The 21,357-nt window shown below is 51.9% G+C and overlaps 1 protein-coding gene across 5 annotated transcripts in view; it reads right to left on the bottom strand.

Annotated features, from left to right (window-relative positions):
* Positions 1-4,320: 4,320 nt before the first annotated feature.
* Zfand3 (zinc finger, AN1-type domain 3) overlaps positions 4,321-21,357 on the bottom strand; it is a 205,785-nt gene continuing 188,748 nt past the window's right edge. For 4 of the 5 annotated variants that reach the window (NR_151443.1, NR_151442.1, NM_001356265.1 and 1 more), the window contains one exon: positions 4,321-7,126. Coding sequence is in view for 3 of the 5 variants with exons in the window: in NM_001356265.1 (NP_001343194.1) it covers positions 6,972-7,126 (155 nt within the window). In the remaining 2 variants the exon portion in view is untranslated. The remainder of the gene's footprint in view (positions 7,127-21,357) is intronic. The other variant, XM_006524028.2, reaches the window with a different exon arrangement.

The following is a 21,357-nucleotide window of genomic DNA, read 5'->3' as shown; positions in this document are numbered from 1 at the left end:
GTGTGCTGGTGCCAAGGGTCACCTAGAATGCTTGCTGAACTGTGGATGAACACGGTCACAGCGCACCTCAATGTGAGTCAGGTGGATGTGTCCCCAGTCAGTGCATCCCTCAGGAGCCTGTGCTCAGGTATCATACTTCCTGTTCACCTCTCGGAAGATTGGCCTACAGCGAGTGCTAGGTGCACTCAGGTCCAGGCAGACTCCCACAGCAAAGCTCTGATTCCCCAAAGTGGGAGCCAGGGTCAGATCTGAGAAGAGACCAGCTGCATGATCAGACCTCCAGATGTCACTCTAGGGGACAAGAAGGGACCACCAGAAGGCTCTGAGTTCAATGGGGGATGCACCCTGCATCAGGATTTGTTGCTTGTAGCTCAGAGCAAAGACTGCCCAGGGGCCCCTGGATGAGCCAGAGGAAGGCCCCAGCAGATGCTATCACAAAGTGGTCCAGTTCCCATGGAGGGAAGAGAAAACTTTCCCCGGTTACTCATGCTCAGATGAGGACACTGCCCGCCTCCATATCAGCAGATGGAGTGTTCCAGTGTGCAGGAAATGATCAGTGCGTCTTGACAAGTTTCCGCCCAGACCCAGTTATCTGTAGGAGTGCAAGCTGCAGCTGCAGTCAGGCAAGGCATCCGTTTTGTTTCTGAAAGGTCACATCAACCTGAAAGCTCATCTACAGCAGAGGCCAAGAGCAGGTGAGTTGGTGTCCCCATGTCCCCACAGATTATAACCTCACGACCTGAGGAGAGTCGACCCTAGGCAGGCCAGGTTTCAGATGCCCAGAAAGGATGAAGCAGCAAGAGAGCTAAGCCCTGCACCAGATCAGCTGGAGCCAGGGCATTATGCTTACCTTAAACATCACATGCTATGGGAACGTTCAAATGCAGGGTTTGAAATGGCACCCTTGGTTGATTACTGTCTACCACATGTTGGGACATAGAACTCACCTGTGGTTGAGTTGGCTCGCCCCACCCTCATAGGCTCATATTTGAGGGTTAGGAAATCTGGCCTTGTTGGTGTATCACTGGGGGTGCACTTTGAGATTCCAAAAGCCCTTCCCAGTCCCAGACTCTACCTCTGACCGATGGATCAGGATGTAAGCTCTCAGCTACTTCTCTAGCACCATGCCTGTCTGACACCATGGCTGGACCTCTGAAACTATAAACAAGCCCCCAATTAAATGCTCTCTTTTAATTGCCTTAATCATGGTGTCTCTTTGAGCACAACCATGAGAAGCTGGTGTCAGGTTCTAGAGTATTGCTGTGACAGACTTGACCATGCTGAGCAGTGTGGATGGTCGCATCCCGATGGAGAGGACAGTTAGCAGCAAATGTCCACAGGCCATTATGTTTTGGCAGAATGCGGTGCTTATCCTGAAAATCTGCTTGAGACTATGTTGAAGAATTTTGGACTAATGTCACTAGCCTAGTACTGTCTGTCATGGTTATCAGAACTTAGGAAGCCCTCCAATGGAGAGAGTAAGCGGGACAGCCTATCACCCACCCACAGCCTGTCCTCAGCTCTCCGTCATACTCCACTGCCAAATCCGTGAGAGGAAGTTATCCATCTCTTATAGCTTCATGAGGTCACGAGGTATTTATCTCTATGCCTGGCTCATCTCACTTGGCCTTATATCCCCCAAGTACATCGATGTTGCCACAGGGACATGACTTAAGCCTTTTAGTGATAGTTACCATGCCACTATGGAGACATAAACTCTGCACATTCACCTGTAGAGGGACACCAGTTGGTGTCTGGGCTGTTGGGAACAGATGTGCCACAAGTGTCTCTCGGATTCAGTTTCAGTTCTGGATTGCTGGTGGCAGGTCTGTCTTCAGGGTTTTCCTTCACAGTGGCTGCTGGTGCTCCCTCCGAGTGGTTGAGGTTTGGCTGTTAAACAGCGGTCTAACAGGTGAGCTAGGGCATCGCTGTGGCTTTGGTTTCTATTCCATATCATCTCACCTGCTGGCCCTTTTCCATCAGGGACATCTCAGCATCCTGCCCCACCCTAGCTCACCTTAGTGGCTGCCCTTTACCACACATGCCCACTTGTGGGCTCTGGTTTTTGTTAGCCACAGTCCTGAAAAGAGCCCTTTTCTTCCCATTTCAGTTCTTAAGCGAGGGGTTAAACGCAGTCTTGGTCTCTGTGTGGACAGCTGCTTTTCTGTCCACTGGAGACAGGCCTTTCTCTGGTGGCAGATTTATTTGAAAGCCTGAGCTGGGGCCCGCATTGTGGTCAGGCAGGACAGCTTGTCTCAGCTACACTCGCTGGTGCTGGGTTAACCTGGAGGTGGGCCAGAGCTCGCTCCCCGCCTGTCTGAGGCATGTTCTGAGACCTCTGAGCCACGGTGTCTCCAGCATGCTGGCTTCAAAGTGGCCAGATTTGAAATTCTCAGAACATGAATTTCAATGTTGAAAGAGGTAATCTGAAGGCTGGCTGTGCCTCACGCGGTGAGCGCGCCCTGGCTCTGCACGTAGGATGCCTGGACTCCATTCCCAATCCCTCATTTTCACACTTAGCCACTCTTCTTGTGTGGACACAGGACAGGAGTGGGGCTGGAGCTACTGGGCCACATGGGAAACATTGTTCTTCCTGCGTAAGTGCACTTTCCACCCTCACAGGATTCTAGCTGTACACGGGGAGCAGTTACCCTCACTGGTCCCTCTCCCTCCGTCTCTGCTGCTACCCCTCTGTTCTGTGTCACCCCAGCAAGCCACCTGCCTCAGTGCCCTCCTCCAGCAGCCAGTGGCCCACACCAACTATGAAGCATTGCTCCTGCCCCGGGCAAGCTGGCTCCAATCCACAGCCTGGGGCTCCATTCCCTGATGTGACCCAAGAAAGGGTGTAGAGGAGGGACGTGTTCTAAAAGTGGGCCATCCTCATACTGATTCCCAGACACCCACAACAGTGACATCCGTGTACCTGCTGGAGTCATCCCACTGGTTCCTGTGTGGGCTACAATGCTAAGGGAGTTATCTGCCCTTTACAGCAACCATCACCCTACCCCCACCTTGACAAGTACTGTCACCAAGACCACCTGGGTCCAGTAGCTCTCTTCCAGTTATCATGGCCCGAGGTTCATAAAACTAGGGCCCCTTCCAGAGAAGTTAAGGGGGCTCCAAGGCCCAGTGTGTACAGAGACCTGGGTTCAATCACCAGAATGAAATGAAAGGAGAAAGATAGGAGTATAAAACTAAGTGACTTCCAAACTAAGTGAATACAAGGAATGAAAATAATTCACGGGGGCTGGTGAGATGGCTCAGTTGGTAAGAGCACCCGACTGCTCTTCCGAAGGTCCGAAGTTCAAATCCCAGCAACCACATGGTGGCTCACAACCACCCGTAATGAGATCTGATGCCCTCTTCTGGTGTGTCTGAAGACAGCTACAGTGTACTTACATATAATAAATAAATAAATCTTTAAAAAAAAATCTTCAAAAAAAAGATTAGACTAATTTAAAAAAAAAATAATAATTCACAAGTTACAGTTTTTAAAACCTAACAAATACTTAGACAGAAAAAACCCTGCAGAAAGGTACACGGCATTTTCCAGACATGTGTAACGCTGCTGCATCCTCCCGTGACGCTAACTTGTGGCATGGCTGGCAGCCTGCTAGCCCCATGTGTTCAAACTGCTATCTGGAGTGGGCCCCATCCCCTTGTCCCTGACCCCTTTTCCAGTGGGACTGTGGTAAGGCTCTCCCTGGGCAGCAGCGTCCCGACCAGAGTGGACTTTATGCTGAGTACACTTCAGCCCAGCCCTTCCTGAGGGGCCCCAGGTCGTTCCTCTGGTTTTGGTCAGAGCCCTTTTGTGAGCATCACAACACACGCTACCATGTAAAAACTCCAGGGGCAGTGGCCACACCAATACCAAGTCTCTGCAAAGAGCCTGCTCACACTCAAATGTCCTACCATGGGTAGCAGCCACTCATCTGGAACTTTCTCTGTGCCCAAATAGGTGGAAAGGTAAGGGTTGGCCCCGGTGTGTGCCAGGAGGGACCTCTGGCTCTTGGCCACAGTGGCTCTGGCCAAGAAGGCAGGTAAGTGCTGGCAGACGGCAGAGAGCATGACAGCCTCCGCACTCCCATGAACCCTGGATCCATCTCTGGGGTTTCCGTGGGCTGCAAACACTTGGGTGTCTGGCTCAGATGGCATGCTGAGCCTCCCGCAGTTCTCTTCTGGGCATCTCCTGCCTTGCAGAGCACCAGTGCTTGCCCTCTACGTTGGGATGGGAGCTGCTGGCTCTGGGCAGAGGCCCCGATCTCAGCAGAGCTACTGCGTTAGCATCTGCCCACAGCAAAGTCACTGCAAGTGGTGGGAGAGGGTATAACACATTTATTTCCTGTTTTTCTTAATATTCTACATACACTTCAGGATCTGAGACGTTCTCCAGACCCCTGGATTAGAAGGTAAGTAAGGCGCCCCCCTTTCCAGTGCAAGGAAAGAACCTCAGACAGAGGTTCCTCCTCCCTCGCTCGCTTGGACAGGCGCTGTGATGGCTGCAGAGGACAGGGCCTTCCTGCGCTACATTCTGTGCTCATAGGGGGTGGAGGTGGCGGGGAGGGGTGCTTCTCAGAGTTCCCCAGGGCCTTTTCTCTCTGTGGCCATCAGAGAGCCTCTGACCTGGCTTGGCCACACTCCAGCCATCAGACTAGCCCGCTGGCTTTCTCCTGCCCTGTGCCAAGCACTCTGAACTTCCTGGCCATTCTCCATCACCCTCTGGCAACTGTGGGGTGGTGTAGGTGCCATTCCTCTGCCTGAGGTAGAACTTTCAAAAAAGAGTTGTCTCCTGACCGTCAAGTCACGTGCTCATCCCTGCAGCCACCCAAGAGAGAGCAGCATTCATCCCGCCTGCCCTCACCCGTGTTAGACTCAAGTCCCCAGACACCCAACCCACCCATACCTGGGGTCCTCAAGAGATGGTCCCAGAGACACGGCACCCCTGCCATGCCTGCACTAGGACCTTCTGGCATCCACACAGGGATGCGGCTGCTGGGCCTGGGCACGCACTGGGCAAGTCACCCCAGGTACTATGGAGCCCTGCTGCAAGCAGGGAGGCGCTGCCCTCCCTTCCTGGACATCCTGGGGCACTAGGTGAGCGGCCAACACAGACAATCCAAATGTCCATATGATTGGTTTAATTTGTTTCAGCAGGAGAAAAAAAAGAATAAAGTTACAAGATTCTTTTAATATTTTCACAATGTTAAACTAAAACTGAGCTCTAGGCTATGTGTGTAAGTCAATCTAGGACACAAAGGGTTAAATAAGATTTCCTCTTTAAAGATACAAGAACTTCAGCTTCCCTTACACGTAACAAACTTCACAGAACAGACACTGTAGGGAACAAGCCCTTCCCCCCAGCCAGCTCTCCCAGCAGAGTGAACCTGGCTGCAGTCCCTGGGCACATGGTCCCCAGCGCCCCCTCCCAGTGCTATGGGGACCTGAGGGCCTAAGAAGGGTTCATGGCGCCTCACTGAGGATGGCCATGTGGTGGCCAAGGGCTGTGGCTTAACAACAGTGGTAAACGCTAGGCAGACCTGGCACCTGCGCCCTGGGCTACCCTAGAGTGAGGCGCTGGTTTGGGTCCTGAAGCAAGAATTAAGGCTGGAGATTCTGCACTGGGTCCCTGTGGGGGTGCAGATGGGGTGCAGGGTGGGAAGAACATGATTTCCTATTTGCTGTTTTGGATCAAGACATTGTACTTGCAGATGTGTTCAATGCAGATGTGTTCCTCTGGAGAGCAGACCTTGCTCAGCTACACAGAGGGAAGTCACTGGGCTAAACCGTTCATCAGCAGCCAGACGTGGGCAGCTCCATGCCAAGCCACAATCTGGGACAGGTGGCACCTGTGTGGCACTTTGACCTGATCCAGGCTTTCAAGGGACTCCTAGAATCTCCCCCGCCCCGCCCAGCCCACCTGACTGTTAATGTTTTCTACCCAGCCCCACTCAGGCCCAGACTGAGAGCGATCTCTCACCCACAGCCCCACCACTCACACCACCACACACACCAGGTCCCGTACAGTCCACTGTCTTCCCTTCCTGAACTTGTCCTGAGGTGGGTGCCTGGCTGTCCTCAAACTATGGCTGCATAGAAACACATGGAGGCAAGGGATGGCAGCAGCGGCTCCCCTGTGCGCTCACCCCATGCGGCCAGGAGACAGCTTTTCAAACTCCAAAGAAAGAAATCTGGTTGCCAAGGCCCAGGTGCAGGCCTCAGCCCCAGGGCTGTCACAAGCAACGCCAGTGCCCTTGGCAAGCTACAGCCAGAGCCAGTGGGGTCACGACCACGGATCCTGTGCAGAAGAGGTGGGGATCATTCGTGGACTAATCTTGAGTGGATCTAATGTTCAAAGTGAAGTTGTCTCTTCTTGTGTGATGAGTTTCCCGTAACAGGCAAAAAACTTCTTCCACAGAACCTGCCCCACCCCGACTTCCAGCGCTGAGGGAGAGGGAGGGCACAGCCTAGCCCAGCCACATGGCCAGTCTCGGCAGCTTCCTGTGGCCAAGGCACGCGTGGCCATCAGGTCCTGCTGGGACCAAGCGAAAGTGAAGAGGTGAAAGGCCGACCACGGAAGAGTTTCTGTCAAAGCTGCCAGCGTGGGCGTCGAGGCCCGCGCCTCCTTTACTGACTCAGCCTGGTCTGGACACTTTCCGCTTAAGGCTTTTGTAAGTCTGACTCCAGCAGTGACAGGCATGTGTTGTTGTAAATCCACTAGCCATGCTCAAAACAAATATTCTTCATGTTTTAATTTTATACAATGGCTAGCAGGCACCTTAGTAACCAGCCAGAAATCAATTTCATCCACCATCAACCCCTAAGCTACAGTACCAGGACGGCTGGCTAAAGAAAGGAAACGGCCGGCTGTGGTCTGACGCGTGCCCAGTACAAGGTGTCTGGCTGACTTTGTCCTAAATAAGGCTAACATTAGTGAACTAAGAACAGCGTCGTGTGGTGGCCGTGCCTGGCCTTCAGGAGCACCCCTCCCCGATGCGCTGGCAGGAGCGCCCCACTTTCCGGTCCAGTTTCACCATTTTCATGATGGCTTCCTCGCGGCCACGGCCCATGTGGTCGAACGTACAGTCGTGCTGCTCTGGGAGGCGATGTAACATACAGAACACGTAGCCTGCAAGGAGCGAAGCAGAGGAGACAAACCGTTAGGGGCCTCACTGGCATCCACAACAAGAGGGCCCATGGAAGAGACACAGGATCAGTACAAGGTTTCATGTTGCACCCCACCCCCAGCTTCCTGGTATAGTGGGATCTGCAGTACGTCCGCTGGGAAATCTGTTGGCACTGGCCTTGCTCAATGCAGCAAATGAAGAGGGACTCAAGGATCACAGATGCGGCTCTGCACCCACGCCAGTTCAGGAACCCTGGCAAGCTCCAGCAGGGATCAAGTCCCACTTACAAGTGAATAGGCCTCCTATCAGAAAATGGGTGCGGGGAGAGGGTATGGGGGACTTTTGGGATAGCATTGGAAATGTAAATGAGGAAAATACCTAATAAAAAAAACAAAACAAAACAAAACAAAACAAAAACAAACAAAAAAGAAATGACTTAAGTAGGACAATAAGGTTCAAACAAAACAAGAAACAACAACAAAAAAGGAAATGGGTGCTTTGCAACCCTGGAAACTGTGACACACAGGAGGGCCGAGTGTGATGTCACCTGGTCTAACGCCCCAAGAGGGCAGAGGCCAGGGTCCTCTCAGGGCTCCCACCTGGGCTGCCCTCCAGGCTGCGGAGGCGGCTGTAGGTCTAAGGGGGGCACGGGTCTGGCACGTAAGAGAAGAAACAACAGAGGAGAGGTCTCAGAGCAAGATGTCCAGCCGGACAAGGGTGCACTGGGGAAAGGAGGAAGAGGCGAGGCCACGGGGCGCCAAGACCCCAGCTCATGGAATAAAGGAGAATTCAGCATATAGAGGTCGCCTGTCTCCTCCCAAGGAGACTCTCGCAAGAGGACCAACAGCCAGAGCCCATCACTGCCCGGTCCTCATCCCCACCTCTCAGACCTGAGGGCCTGGGCAGAGATGGCAGGCCTTGGTGGATGCAAATCCGCTCCTAACCTGCTTCCTATGTGCAGCAGCTCATGGCCTGAGCAGGCCATGCACTGCCTTCCTTTAAGCTCAGGTCCAGAAACCAACAAGGTGGCCGCCCTCAGCCTCTGCATCTGTACAGAACCTGGCTACCAACTGGCCGGAGAGGATGAGGCCCTGGAGGCGGAGGATTCACTCAAGACTCACTGGCCCTAGGTTTTCCGACTAACTTCACTCAGAAGATGCTGGAGGCAGACAGTGTGAAGGGGGCAGGCGGGGTCTTAGAAGACAGACCCGCCATTCACCCTGCGTGGCAGCTGCTTGCTTAGGCTGTGTTAAAGGGCACACGCGTGCAGCCGAGGGCTGGAGGGCTACAGCCTGAGCCATCCACTGTTGGAGAAACACATTATTAACCGCTTCCCAGGGAGAGCAGGGCAATGTTTGACTTTAAATTGGGACCGGGTCTGAGGAAAGGAATAGAGATGAAATTTTTGTCTCTTGAGAAGCTAAGCTCCCACTTGGTGGAGAAGCAAAGTTAAGATTAATGAGCTTGTGTGTTACACTTACTGATAAGTTCATTACTCCAGATATTGGATACCAGTTGTCTTCTCCTGAAGGGTTCCATGGCAGAGACCTGCGGTGCTCAGTACACGCCCCACCCAACAAGCTAAATCATCTTTCAGGAACAAAGCCCTCACCTGGGGGGCGGGGTGCTGCCAGGCTGGGGTGCCAAGCCCTGACATAGTCCTCCTTCCTTCAGAAGGGTGGGGGTGGTCTCGCCTGAGGTGCAAGCTGCTCAGTTTATCTCAGATCAGAGTCAAAGCAGATGCAGAAGGCAGCCCTGCCCACTAAGAATCTGGGAACCAAGGACATCCACTTGAGGCCCATTTTCCATGGCCATAGGATGCAGCCAGGGTCTGCTCTGGGCTCTGCAAGCTGGAAGCTTGCTAAGCAGCAGCTGTACTGCACGAGTGCAGGCTTCCATGGCCCCACGGCCACAGCCACAGCCACAGGGAGGCTGGGTATTAGCTGTAGATTACACTCCAGTCCTGGCGTGCTCACTCACCAGCTACCGGGCAGACCTCTGTTGCCGTGAGGGAGCCCTGCACTGTGGTAAGTGCTCACTGAGAGGTGAGTAGGATTTCATTTTTTTTTAAAGATTTATTATTATATGTAAGTACACTGTAGCTGTCTTTAGACACACCGGAGGAGTGCGTCAGATCTCATTATGGGTGGTTGTGAGCCACCATGTGGTTGCTGGGATTTGAACTCAGGACCTTCAGAAGAGCAGTCAGTGTTCCTACCCGCTGAGCCATCTCTCCAGCCCAGGATTTCATTTTTAAAACAAAAGAAAATGGGAAGTTTCTTACAAAAAAGAACTAGAGATGACACACAGGCTGAGCAGATGGAGTAGGCAATCTAAACTGTTTCCAGAAGCTACTGCAGGGATCCGGAACTTTCCATCACTCTGGAGATGGACGGTCTTGAGTCACAGACAAAAGGACTTGAGGTTACTGCCTGCTTTTGGCTGGGCTGGCCTTGGCATTTGAAACTACATGGCAAGGCCTTCAAGGCTTGCAAGGCCTGCGAGTTCTAGGAGTCTCAGAATCAGATGGGACAAAAACAGTCTTGGGTCCTTTCTTGAAAAGGCTAAAGAAAGTGGCCCCGGATGGGATGGAGACGCACGCGTCAGAGCTGTGATGCCATCACTATTACTCCCAGGGCCTCTCACAGTTCAGGTGAGCTCACTCCTGTGACACACCGAGTGCTCATTACACGGGCCCCGACCCCTTCTCAGCAGCATGCAGTTTTGAAAGCAACTCCAATGTACTGGCTCGGCCGGCCAGCCGCCCTCACTATGGTGTAAGTGCTTTACAGGGACTGGAATGGTTGGCCTGCCAAGTGCAATCGGACCCACACAACCCCAGCATGCAACACTGTCCCCGTATGCTCCACAGAGCCCAGGAAGGTGAGCTCCTTGGACAATAGCTTAAAGCTGGACCCCTCCGAGGTGTCTCAGCCATTTTCAGTAAAACTCTACAAAGTGCTCAGGAAGGAGGGCGATAGAGAACACACCCTCCATTAGAAAGGAGGACAAAGCAGCAGCCGGCTCCCCTCACCCGGGGCTGTGCCTGCCTTGCCCCTCTAGACTGAACCCTTTTCTCTATATGGACCAGCCACTGTCCCAATTCTGACAGACCACTCTGGACATGGATAGAAGAGTGAGAGAAGCCAAGCACATCTCTGTCGCTGAGCAGAGATGACCACTCCGAGGATCTGAGCAGGGGTCAGGGCTGCCTTTTTCTGTGAGCTATTGAGAGCAACAAGACGACAGCAGAATCCACACTCCTGGTGTTTGCACCTAACCCACACCCGGCAGAAGGCTGCTTCATCATGGAGTAGAGCACACCATTACAGCTGGCTGACCCAAGCAGCTCTGGACTCTCGGGGTTTTAATTAATTAGCACTTGCTTTCCTGCACATCTCCCACTTGAAAGCCCCAACATGCTGTTTTATTAAAGACAGGGGTGGGACAAAGCTCAGGGTTTCTACCTAACCTTTACACTCCCCCGGCTCATCTGAATCTCACACTGTTAAAGGTTCAAGTAGATCCTAAAAGTACTGACAAGCCTGAAGACCAGGACATGTGAAAGGCTCTGCTGGGGTGCAGTGTGAGACAGCAGCACGGGGCTGCCAGGAGAGTACATGGCACTAGCCCCAACCCTTCCAGGTCAGTCCTGAATTAAGTCAGCTTTACAAAGGCAAGCAGAACCTATCAAGACCTTGACACCTCATGAGGGCCATCTCCAAATCACAGCACTGCAGGGACCAAATACCATTATCTAAAGAGTCATTTTAAAGAGACAGAACAGGGTGTAGCAACCCCTCCCCCAATCACCCACAGCATAAAACCAAGCATGGTGGCATATGCCTGTAACTCCTGCAACCAAGAAGGTTCAAGATCACCCTTAGCTACAGAGAAAGTACAGAGCCAGCATTGGCCACACCCTGACTGTATCTAAATGACCAGATTGCTCCTTGGGAAAACAAATCCCGTTTTTTCCAGCAAGGAAGTTTCTTAAGCCTCAGGACAGCTCGCTCACACACACACACACACACACACACACCCCGCTCAGTTACAGGGCATGTTGGGATACTCGGTGGTGCACCTCGCTCTGGGAAAGCATTAGCCACTTACACTGCATCAGCAGAAACCCTCAGCTTATACCCCACCCACTGACTCAATGCCCAAGGCAGAATCTGAAGCTGAATGCATTAGATCTCAGTGCCTTCATTTCATCAGCCCCAGCACGTGGACGGACAGATGCACGGACAGACGGCGGCTGCAGTGTGCGGGAATGGAAGACCTGCTTTACATTCTCCTCCAGCCCTGGCTTCACATGGTAGAGGAAAGCCATTATCCAAGAACCAGAACCGGAGTCCAGCTCCACGAGCCCAGCCTGTGCTCCGCTGCAGAAGAAAAGCATCGGCCGGGTGGTCAGGTCACCTGCCAGGGCCACAGTGGATCACCAAGCAGGCCGCCTCGGTCTCTCTTCCGAGCGAGGAAAAGGAGGAGTTGCCCTTTGGAAAAGCCCACAGCTCCTTAGAAGTCACCCAGCACGCGGAGGTCCTAACGTAAAAGCACACACCTGCTGTTTCCCCAATCAAACCCTGAACACACAAATGTTACGTGGGCCAACGAGAAGCAGAGAACAAGGGCCTCCCCAGCAGATTCACCTCAGGTTTGAGAGCACCCAGCAGTGACAGTGAACTTGTCACATACCAGCTGGGTGAGCATGCATTTCAAAACAAGCAGCCCCACCCTGCTGGTGGCCTTCTCCTCTGCTTCTCCACGACCTCAGTCTGCAGTGCTTGAGACAAGTACCTTCCCCGCTCCTCACAGGCCGTCTCTAAGTCCCAGGATCCTCTTCCAATAGTGAGCGCACGTTTCCCAGAGCTATGCCATGGGGAGGCAGTTCCCAGAATCCTCTGTCATGCACTGTCTTCCTAGGTGGACAAAGCCTCCTCACAGAAGTCAAAGGTAGATGCTTCCAACCTAGCGCGATCTCTGGATCCTGCTGACTGCACTGCCCTCCAGGGCAGTCCCCAATGGCTGCCTCTCACACAGCCTTTGCTGCATCGAGAGGAGCCCCTCGACTCCCATGGCAGCTTAGATGTCTTCAGCTGCTTATTCCAGCTCTAAAGCTACTTGCACAGCTTTGCATTGGCTATTCCACTTCCTGAAGCCAAAAAACCACGCTTCTATAGTTTCCCATGCACTCCTGCTGCTGCAGGTAGAACCAGTTTCGTTCAAAGTAATGAGGAGAGGTCACAGCCACTGTGTTCTCTCAACCTAAGGGACAACCATGAGTGTGAGAGGATGGTTGGTCCTCACTCTCCTCTCAGCAGCTGCCACCAGCCCGACTTCTGGCATCTGTGCTTGCCCATGCTTGGTGATGTCACCTTTCTGCTTTCCTCCTCACTGGCTGCTACTTGAAAAGCAAGGACCCTGCATCAAGTCCCACAGGCACCCAATGCTGAGCCACGTTGCAGAAGAGCTCCAATCTCAAACTGCAGATCCCACAGACTCTGCAGTCCCGTGCTCAGAGCAGAACCTCAGTCCTCCTGAGCCTCCAGAGACTGACCCAATCTTTCCTGCCTCATAACTGGCAACTACCCACCCAGCTGTGATTCACGTAAGATCCTGGAGTCCTCTCCTCCTCTGCTTCTCACAGTGGTTTCTGCAGACAACCCTTAAATCAGGCCCAAGCTTGCCCTGTTCTCCACTGCATGCGAAGGCTGCACCGCAGGAACCAGGGCACTGTGCTGAAGGAACAGGCACAGGGGGCTGAAGGCCAGAGGCCCCTCTCGCACAGCATCCAGAAGGACTTTGGGACATATGGGACATATGGGTTACCATTTAGGATGCACTTATTTCATATGTGTTCATTCCTCTTTGAATACAATAATGGAATATATGAATATAATAAACTTCAAATTGTATAAATAGCAATCACCAAAAGTCTCTCATCTCACTTTCTGTTACACTTCCTGGAGACCAAGCCACCACGGCCACCAGCCTCTGAGGATTCTTGAGGGCCTCCACACCAGCATTTCTGCTTCTCTACCACAGGGGGATTTTTACAATGTGAATCAGATGATGTCACTCCAGTGCTTAAAAAACCCTTCAGTGCTAGAAATAATAAACTTACTAAGGCCAACAAGCCCCTGGCTTGGCGCTGCGGTCCCCACTCTCCTGCCACACCACGGGACCCCAGGCACTGGCTGTCCACACAGGCTCATACCACGGGACCCCATGACACTGGATGTTCATACAGGCCCACACCACAGGACCCCACGGCACTGGCTGTCCACACAGGCCCACACTGTCGTCTTGGTCCAGGACACCTCCTCCCAGGCAGCCTGCTGTGAGTTCTCTGCGCCTTGGTGATACTTCTATCTGAAGTGTCTGAGTGCTCTGTGTGCCCATGTGCTGCACACCTCCCCCAAAGAGAACAGCACGGAGGCAGAGATTCTCATTCCATTCTTATAGGATTCAATGAAGACAGACAATAAATAACTTTATCTAACAGACAACTCACTAAAAACAAGAGAATGACTTCTAGCATAAAGGGACACAATGCTAACAAAGCCCCCCCCCCCCAATCACTGACTGAAATGGACATGTGTGTGAGCCAACAGATTTATTTTTCTACTGCTGTGATCAATCCAAGCATCTGCTCACAGATTCCCACAGAGCCACATAAGGACAGCATGTGAGGCTGTGGGGTCACAGATGACCTGGGTGGATGGACAGTGGAGAAGTCACTTCAACACAGCCTCCACTCCTGCCCGCTTCCCATCACCACACTAGTATGTTGGTCAGTTACTCAAAATTCAACAGAAAATTAACCCTGGTACAACAGCTCGGCTCTAGGGAAGAACGATTTAATCGAAGCAAGAGCATTAACATAAATCTGGCCCCTTAACTTGTAAATCTAGATAGAGCCTCCCTCTCTTCCTGGATTAATCTGTAGCTTGGCAGGGCAAGTACAGAGAAGCATGTCGCCCCATGTATTAATGACAAGGACTCACAAGCCGTCCTGTGTTAACTCAGCTCCCCCTCTCGAGGGCCAGGACTGACCCAGACCAAGAGGACGCTGGCCTGAGTGGAGGGAGCACCCAGGAGGAAGAGGCTTGTTGGGCCTTGCAAAACTCCAAGGGCAGCTGTCAGAAGTCGGGGGTCAGTCCATATGACTTGTCTGCCACCCCCACACAGCCCAGATCCAGCCTGTCAGACAGTAGGGGAGTCTGAGAACCCAAGCTCCAAGGAAACCAAGACTGGGAGGAGAGGATGAGAAGAATGCCTCACTCACAGGTGTGGAGGGGGCTGTTGGGAGCCAGCGCCTGGGTCTTCTGAGTGCTCCAGTGACCCACTAACACAATCACCTTTTTTGTTTCTGTCTCTGAACTCTGCTGTGTGAAGTCCATCTCAGCAGAGCTGAGGTGTGCTAAGTCAGTCAGCAAGGGGTGCAGCTTCTCAGCTAACCCAGCCCAGCCCTCTCAAGGCCCTCCTGGTCCTGTCCCAGGGACTTGGCTCCCCCGCAGCCTGGCTCTGAGTCTCACAGACTGAAGAGCTGCAGTGCCAACAACACCCAGCACCGTGAGAGCCAACAACCCAAGACCATAGCAAACAGACAGGCTGAGGCTGGGAGGTGGTGCACACCTTTAATCCCAGCACTGGAGAGGCATCGGCAAGTGGATCTCTGAGTTTGAGGCTACACTGGTCAACAGAACTAGTTCCAAAGCTATGCGAGAGAAATCCTGTCTTGTGCCCCATCCCCAAAAGATGCTCAGAGAAACCAGTTTCCACTGCTGTTATCGCAGGGTGGTGTTCTGTCTCCTGCTGGCAAACAAGACGAGAAGCTGAAGTGGCTGCCTTGTTGGAATCTGTCTCCAGGACCTGTGTTGTGTGACCTCATCCAGACTTTGGCCTGCTTAAGTAACGGTACTTTCCAGAATTAGACACAAACTTCACTGATACTCATCTAGGAGAAAAGATGGCACTGAAATCTCAGCTAACAAGGAATTATGTTCCAGGGTTGGGCCATCGTCCAGCAAAAGCAGCGACAGGCTCAAGGGGTGAACAGTGTTTACTGCTCGTCTGCTTGGTATTTGTGGTCTAGAAATTCTGGGGCTGAGCAGAGGAGGAAAGAAACTACTACATCCTGTGGCTGAAGAGCACCAAGACGCATGGAGGGGAAAACAGCTTCAGGTCACAGGAAGCAAAGAAGAAACCTGCTGCACATAACTCAATACACTCAGGCCATGTGTCCTAAACCAGGGGCACCCAGGGCACCGAAACACACAAAGAATTCACGAAGACAGGCTGGGTCCTAGGTGGACAGCAGGGCAGGACAGGGTGGCAGGGAGGTGCACTGATGCTGAAGTCTCCAGCTGAGGGCAGGAAAGGACACTGCACAGGCAGTCAACAGACACAGTAAGCACTACAGTCCACAGGGAAATCCAGGCGGTGACGCTGTGGTATGGAAAACCTACCTACAAGCCACACACAGCTTCCCTGCTGAGCCCTGTGCACATCTCCCACACTCTCTTGGACACACTCCTTAAACACAAGCACTAGCTCTTGCCAGGGTGAAGGCAGCGGTGGGAAATTAACCCTTAAATTGTACTTAATGCTGAAAAGACAATTTCAGCCGAAGACTGAAGAAAAGCCTGGGTGCAGGAGGTGCAGTAGGTGGACCAAGGGCAAGTGTGTGCTCAGCATTTAACCTACGGCCCTCTCTGTGCATCTACCCGACAAGAGGAGAAAAGAATGGAAGGAAGGCCCACAGCCCCAGGAAGCGTGACTGTGTTCACAGGTGACATGCCACGCGTGTGCAGCATCTTAGGAAGGTGGCACTAACAGGAGCTAGAGAGGCTGCAAAAAAAAAACTACTGTGCTTCCCGAGGGAACAACAATCTAACAAGAGGTACTGGGGATTCTAAGCACAGTACCATCAGAAATTCAAAGTACTTTGGGACAGCTGCACAGAAGACACACTCTGAGAACTATAAAACAGGGCTGAGTAAGTGTAAGACCTAAGTGAACAGAGAGAGGCTTGTGCTTGACGTCTGGAAACGCTTAGGGCAGCAACTCCAAGCCTTCACTATCAGGCTCAAAAGCAGGAGCTGCTGCAGGGTGGGAGTGTGCAGCCTCAGGTCTGTGTGTGTGTGTCTGTGTGTGTGTGTACATGTGCGTGCGTAAAGTGAGTGATGTTTGAAAGGTGAAGCGACAGTTCACCAGGATATCTGCAGAGTGAAGGCCCATGGAGAAAATGCTCAGTGTGTGCAAGAAGAAGAGAGTTACCACTGGGTGGACAGGCACTCGCTAGGACAGCTGGAGAGGAGCAGCCCAGTGCTGAAGGTTGCCAAGAGCACGGAGAAGCAGTGCCGGCGACCTGTGACCTGGCACAGCCGGGAAAGCTGCTGGTGCTGGCTAGTGTCAGACGCTCACTTACCACTCAACACTCCACCTAAAGATTTCTAGGTAGCACTCACTGCAGCTGGTAAACACGGCCTACCCTCTCAATGTGGCATTCTCAGAGGAAGACTGACTGATAGCAACACAGACGACTCGCAGAGCCTGCCATGTGGCACAGACCTAAGACTACACACTATGAATCCACGAACTCTAAAATTCTAGAAAAATCAAAACTGCCAAAGAAAGCAGGTCCGTGGTTGGCTAGCCCTGGGCAGGGGGTGAATGTGCTGGAGGGGCTGAGTCCTTCTAGAAGGGCGGACTAAAAAGCCACCGGTAAAGACTACACAACCTCAATGAATTTACCTCAACTTTCTGAACTGCAAAACGGAGAATTTTATGGAATGGAAAATGTTATTGTATATTCATTTTTAAATTTTTTAAATTCTGGACAAAGAATTAACCAAAATTGTTTATTACTAGATCAAATCTATAAAATATCAGTAATGTATATGTCAGAATATCGCCATTTGTCTATAAACAGTCTGGGCTCTGGTAGGAGCTAAGGCGGCGGCAGCTACACACAGTCACTGAGGTGAGATCAGGTGTCTGGTATATGATGAATGCAGCCTCTGCCACGGGCTGTTTGGCTTGGGCAGGGCAGCACCCACACCTGTGCTGTGCCCACATGGCCCTGGCCAGGCACCCAGGCAGGCTGGACCTCTGGAGGGGAGCAGGTCTGACACTTCGTTAGCTGTGACAGACAAGCAGCACAGGGACTCGGCAGCTGTTTGGTTTTAGCCCAGAGCTCTTCTTGCACAGGAAGGGGAAGTGGCCATTTTGTATGAGCCGGCACAGTGAGGGGGGAGTGCGACTTCTCTCACCTAAGCTAATTCCCACCAGAGGATAGTTTTTCCCTTTTGGGAGTGTGGACAAGACTCACCTTCCTCTTGAGCCATGGGTAGCACACATCCTAGTGTTACCTCAGGAGTAGGGGAAACGTGGGCCTTCATTACCAGACTCAAAAGCAGGAGGCCTGCAGAGTGGGTCTCTCCATTGCCATCAGCCAGTTAGTTCCGGCTGTGTGCTTGACTTAAAAAAAGAAGTCAGATCATGTTGCCCACTGACGGTGCTTGCCCTGAGCTAACATCCGACCTCCTCAACCGAGAACGGGCAGCCTCTTCTTTCTACTAGACCTGATGCCAGTTCTACCCAGCTGCAACCCCCCCCCCACAACAAACACTGCCCAAGTGTTCACCTTTCCTCCATCTAAGCCATACCCATCCTTAAGGCCTGAAGGGCAGAAGCCAGTCCAGCCTTCCAGGTGGGATGAAGCCCTCCCGCCCATCCTCTCAAGGCATCTTGTAACTTGCTAACGACTCCAGTGCTGGCTTGTCTGGCGACAGGCTGTTCCGTGTGTGCGTGCCTTCCTGTCAGGCCCAGCATAGGACCCCTCCTACAACCCTTGCAGAAGTAGCTGGTTTTGGAGTGGGGGGAGGAAGGGAAACACAGGGACACATCCTGTTATGCTCCCACTCCTCCCTCAACTCCTCAATGGAGACAGGAGCGGGGCTGAAAGAACTTCAATTGGCCAAATGTGGAACAATGTGAGTAATGGAAAACATTATCTATAGCACTGACTCATGAGTCAGGGGAGGGAGGGAGGGAGGGAGGGAGGGAGGGAGGGAGGGAGGGAGGGATCCATGGCAACTACAGGTTTAAAAAAAAAAAAGGTGTCTCTACTCAAAGAATGCCAGTGCCAAACAGAAACTGTGGAATCAAATCATTCTGAACTGTCACATGAGACTGGTTCAGGCAAGAGTCATAACTAGATGCCAAACCTCAAGGACATCATTTGCTTTTTTGGGACAGGGTCTCCCTATGTAGCCTTGGCTGTCCTGGAATTCTCTGTATAGACCAGATTAGCAAACTCCAAGATCTCCTGCCTCTGTCTCCAAAGTGCAGGGATTAACAGCATAAGCCACGGTGCCCAGCCTCTCGGGAGGCTTTGATGAAAGCATGGACAATACTGCCAAAGTATGCCGCACGCACAACCGCGTGCACTAGCGGAGGTGGAGAGTCGAGTGTGCACACGAATCAAACCGCATCAACAGCGAGAGACTGGAGAGCACTGAGCCTTCCAGAGTGAAGCTCCAGGACAGCTCATAGCACAACGGACAGCAGCTGAGAGAGAGTGCACAAGTGAACAGATCCCAGATGAAGGGCGCTTGGACCTTAAAACCCATGACATTTGTGTGCGTATATGTGTGTGTGCATGTCCAACAGAGAGGGCCTTATTTTAAAATATTGAAATTGTAAAACAGAAAGTTGGTAAGAATGTTCTGGATTAAACCACACTGAAGATAATAAGCACAACACCTGATCAAGGACAAGAGCTTGCAGCGAAGGGGAGAGCAACTCTGGAAGTTTAGCATTGCTAAATCAGCGCGCGCGCACGCGCGCGCACACACACACACACACACACACACACACACACACACACACACACACACACACACACGAACCATGGGCGGAGGACCCAGGGCAGCAGCACTGGAGTGAGCTCCCTAAAGCTGGAGTGTGCTGCAGGGACTGGCTTTACACAACAGTGTCTGTCTGTGGCCCCAGGGAACACTTCAGAGGACGACAAAGCCGAGGTGAACACAAGCAGCTCTCAGATAATGGCCTGAGACAAAATGTTATTTCCAAATAGAGCTGAAAACAAGACCAGGCCTGCTGTTCAACTGCTTGCATGAAAAGTCCTAAAGGCTGAAGGGTGTGCAGAGTGGTAGTAACGGTCACGCGGGACTCGCTTCACTGAATCTCTGGGGGCAAGCGTGTCCCAACATACTGCCCAGGAACTTCTCACGGCACCACACTTAGCCTTTGGTCTGTGAGCTCGCACATCCCACATCTCTTGCTCCTCATAGAACTTAACAAAATCCTTGAAAGGTCATCTCAGAACAGCTGTTAGTGACAGTGAATGACAGACCCAGAGCGGCCACAGCAGCCCACGAAGACAACACACCACAGAGTCCCACGCACCCCATGCAGAGCCCAGCCCCAGCACCATGGGCCCTGACACGAACAGAAAACTTACTCTGAAAACAGTCAAGAACGTGAGATTACCATGAGGTCATAAAAGTGCCTCTGGTCCTGTGTGAAGCCCACTAAGTTGCCACACACTAAAAACATACAAACATGTACACAAGACCTTACACTAGTCCTTGACAGGCAATTCTGTGCTCTTGAGAAGCAATGCTATGCAGAGGGCACAGCATTAGGTGCTGTGCATGGCCCAGACTCAGAACATCCTCTAGATGGCCTTAGGAGACAAGACTTGCAATGACCAATTCTGCCACCCTGTCAAGCAGAAACTCAACAAGCAAGCCTGCTCTGTGTGGCTGTCTTCTGTCCCGAGACCTGGACTTTGGAAGACGCTCTAGGTCAGAGGACCAGCCTACCCACACCACATGTCCTACATGCCTTGTCTAACTGGTACCTGGGAAGACTGCGCAGGAGAAGGGGGTTCTTTTGGGACTGTTGACAAAAGGTTATCTCAGTCACCGTGAGACAAAAGAAATCATCTTCAAACCCACCTACTTATTGCAAAAGCCCAGGGAACGTCATCCTGGCAATTAACAATTCCTATCAGCACAGCTGTCCTGTGTGAGAAGGCTCGGAACTCGCCTTACAAATTGCTCTTCTGAAGATCAAAGGGAAGCTGAATGTCTGTGTGCTCTCGATGAGACTGTAATTTAATGGAATTTTTAGAGAAGGCTTTGCTGGCAGTGCTTGGATGACAGCCCCGGGGCGGAGGATTCTGGGGAGCTTGGCCACTCTTCCCTTTGGAACGTCTTCTCTGCCTTTAATTGGCACCTCATTAGAAATTAATGAAAATGACATCCTCTCTTCTTCCTGCTCTAGGCACTGAATGCTACAAAAAGGCCCATCACAATTCATAACACATTCAATTTATATAGCAATGGCTCTTAAGCATTATTTATGAGATGTGAATTTCTTGTCAGCAGTTAATAACCTGTACAGAATGGAAGGGGAATGGAAGAAAAGATCGGGAATATATACAGAGAATGATTATTCTGCAGTGGAGAAGTATTCTGTTTTAAGTTCAACTATGTTGAGTCCTCCCTTTCAGTAGTAAATATGTTTCCCTCTAACACCTTCCAGGGCAGTTCATATCTTCAAAACACTCCATGTATCCTCAAGGAAATCGCCACACAGCACAGCCCACCCTCTCCTAGAGGAATCCAAGCAGGCAGCCAGGAGAGCAGCACAAAGCAGTTAGTCAGAGCCGGCCCCAGAGCACATGTGCTCCTGAGGCCCTTCATCTTTAAACAGTGGCAGGTCACATAGTCGCCTTTCTGAGCTCATGGTCAAAGGCTCTCCTTGACCAGAGTGAACTCCAGCTCTCTAGGAAGGACCCACCTAAAGGGACTTTTATCTTAGAATTGGTCAAGGAACTACATGTTGTTACCTAACTGAGAAAGAACTCAGGTCTATAGTGAACTCTACATAGAGACCCAGCCTCCTGGTCAGGGGTGAGGATAACTGAGACACTTTGATGGTGCAGCTGACCACAGAGAGAGGCACAGGGCCATCTGATAACTACTACCTGACGTTTTTCAGCTGGGTGCTAAGACCTGTGGAAACTGAGTGGTTTGCATCAAAGCGTCAGGGTAAATGTGGAGACCTGGGTCTTCTAAACTACTCTGTAAACTCCCTTGCCTGCCTGAAGAGGAAATTCTGGGAGCATTAGCCACTGCCAGAGGCAAAGCAGCAAGCCAACTGCTTCATCTCCCTCAGCAAATCCTACAGG

Source organism: Mus musculus, chromosome 17 (assembly GCF_000001635.26).
Source record: "Mus musculus strain C57BL/6J chromosome 17, GRCm38.p6 C57BL/6J".
NCBI classification, from domain to species: Eukaryota; Metazoa; Chordata; class Mammalia; order Rodentia; family Muridae; genus Mus; species Mus musculus.
Note: the sequence above shows the minus strand (reverse complement) of the source record. Positions and strands in the feature narration are given on the sequence as shown.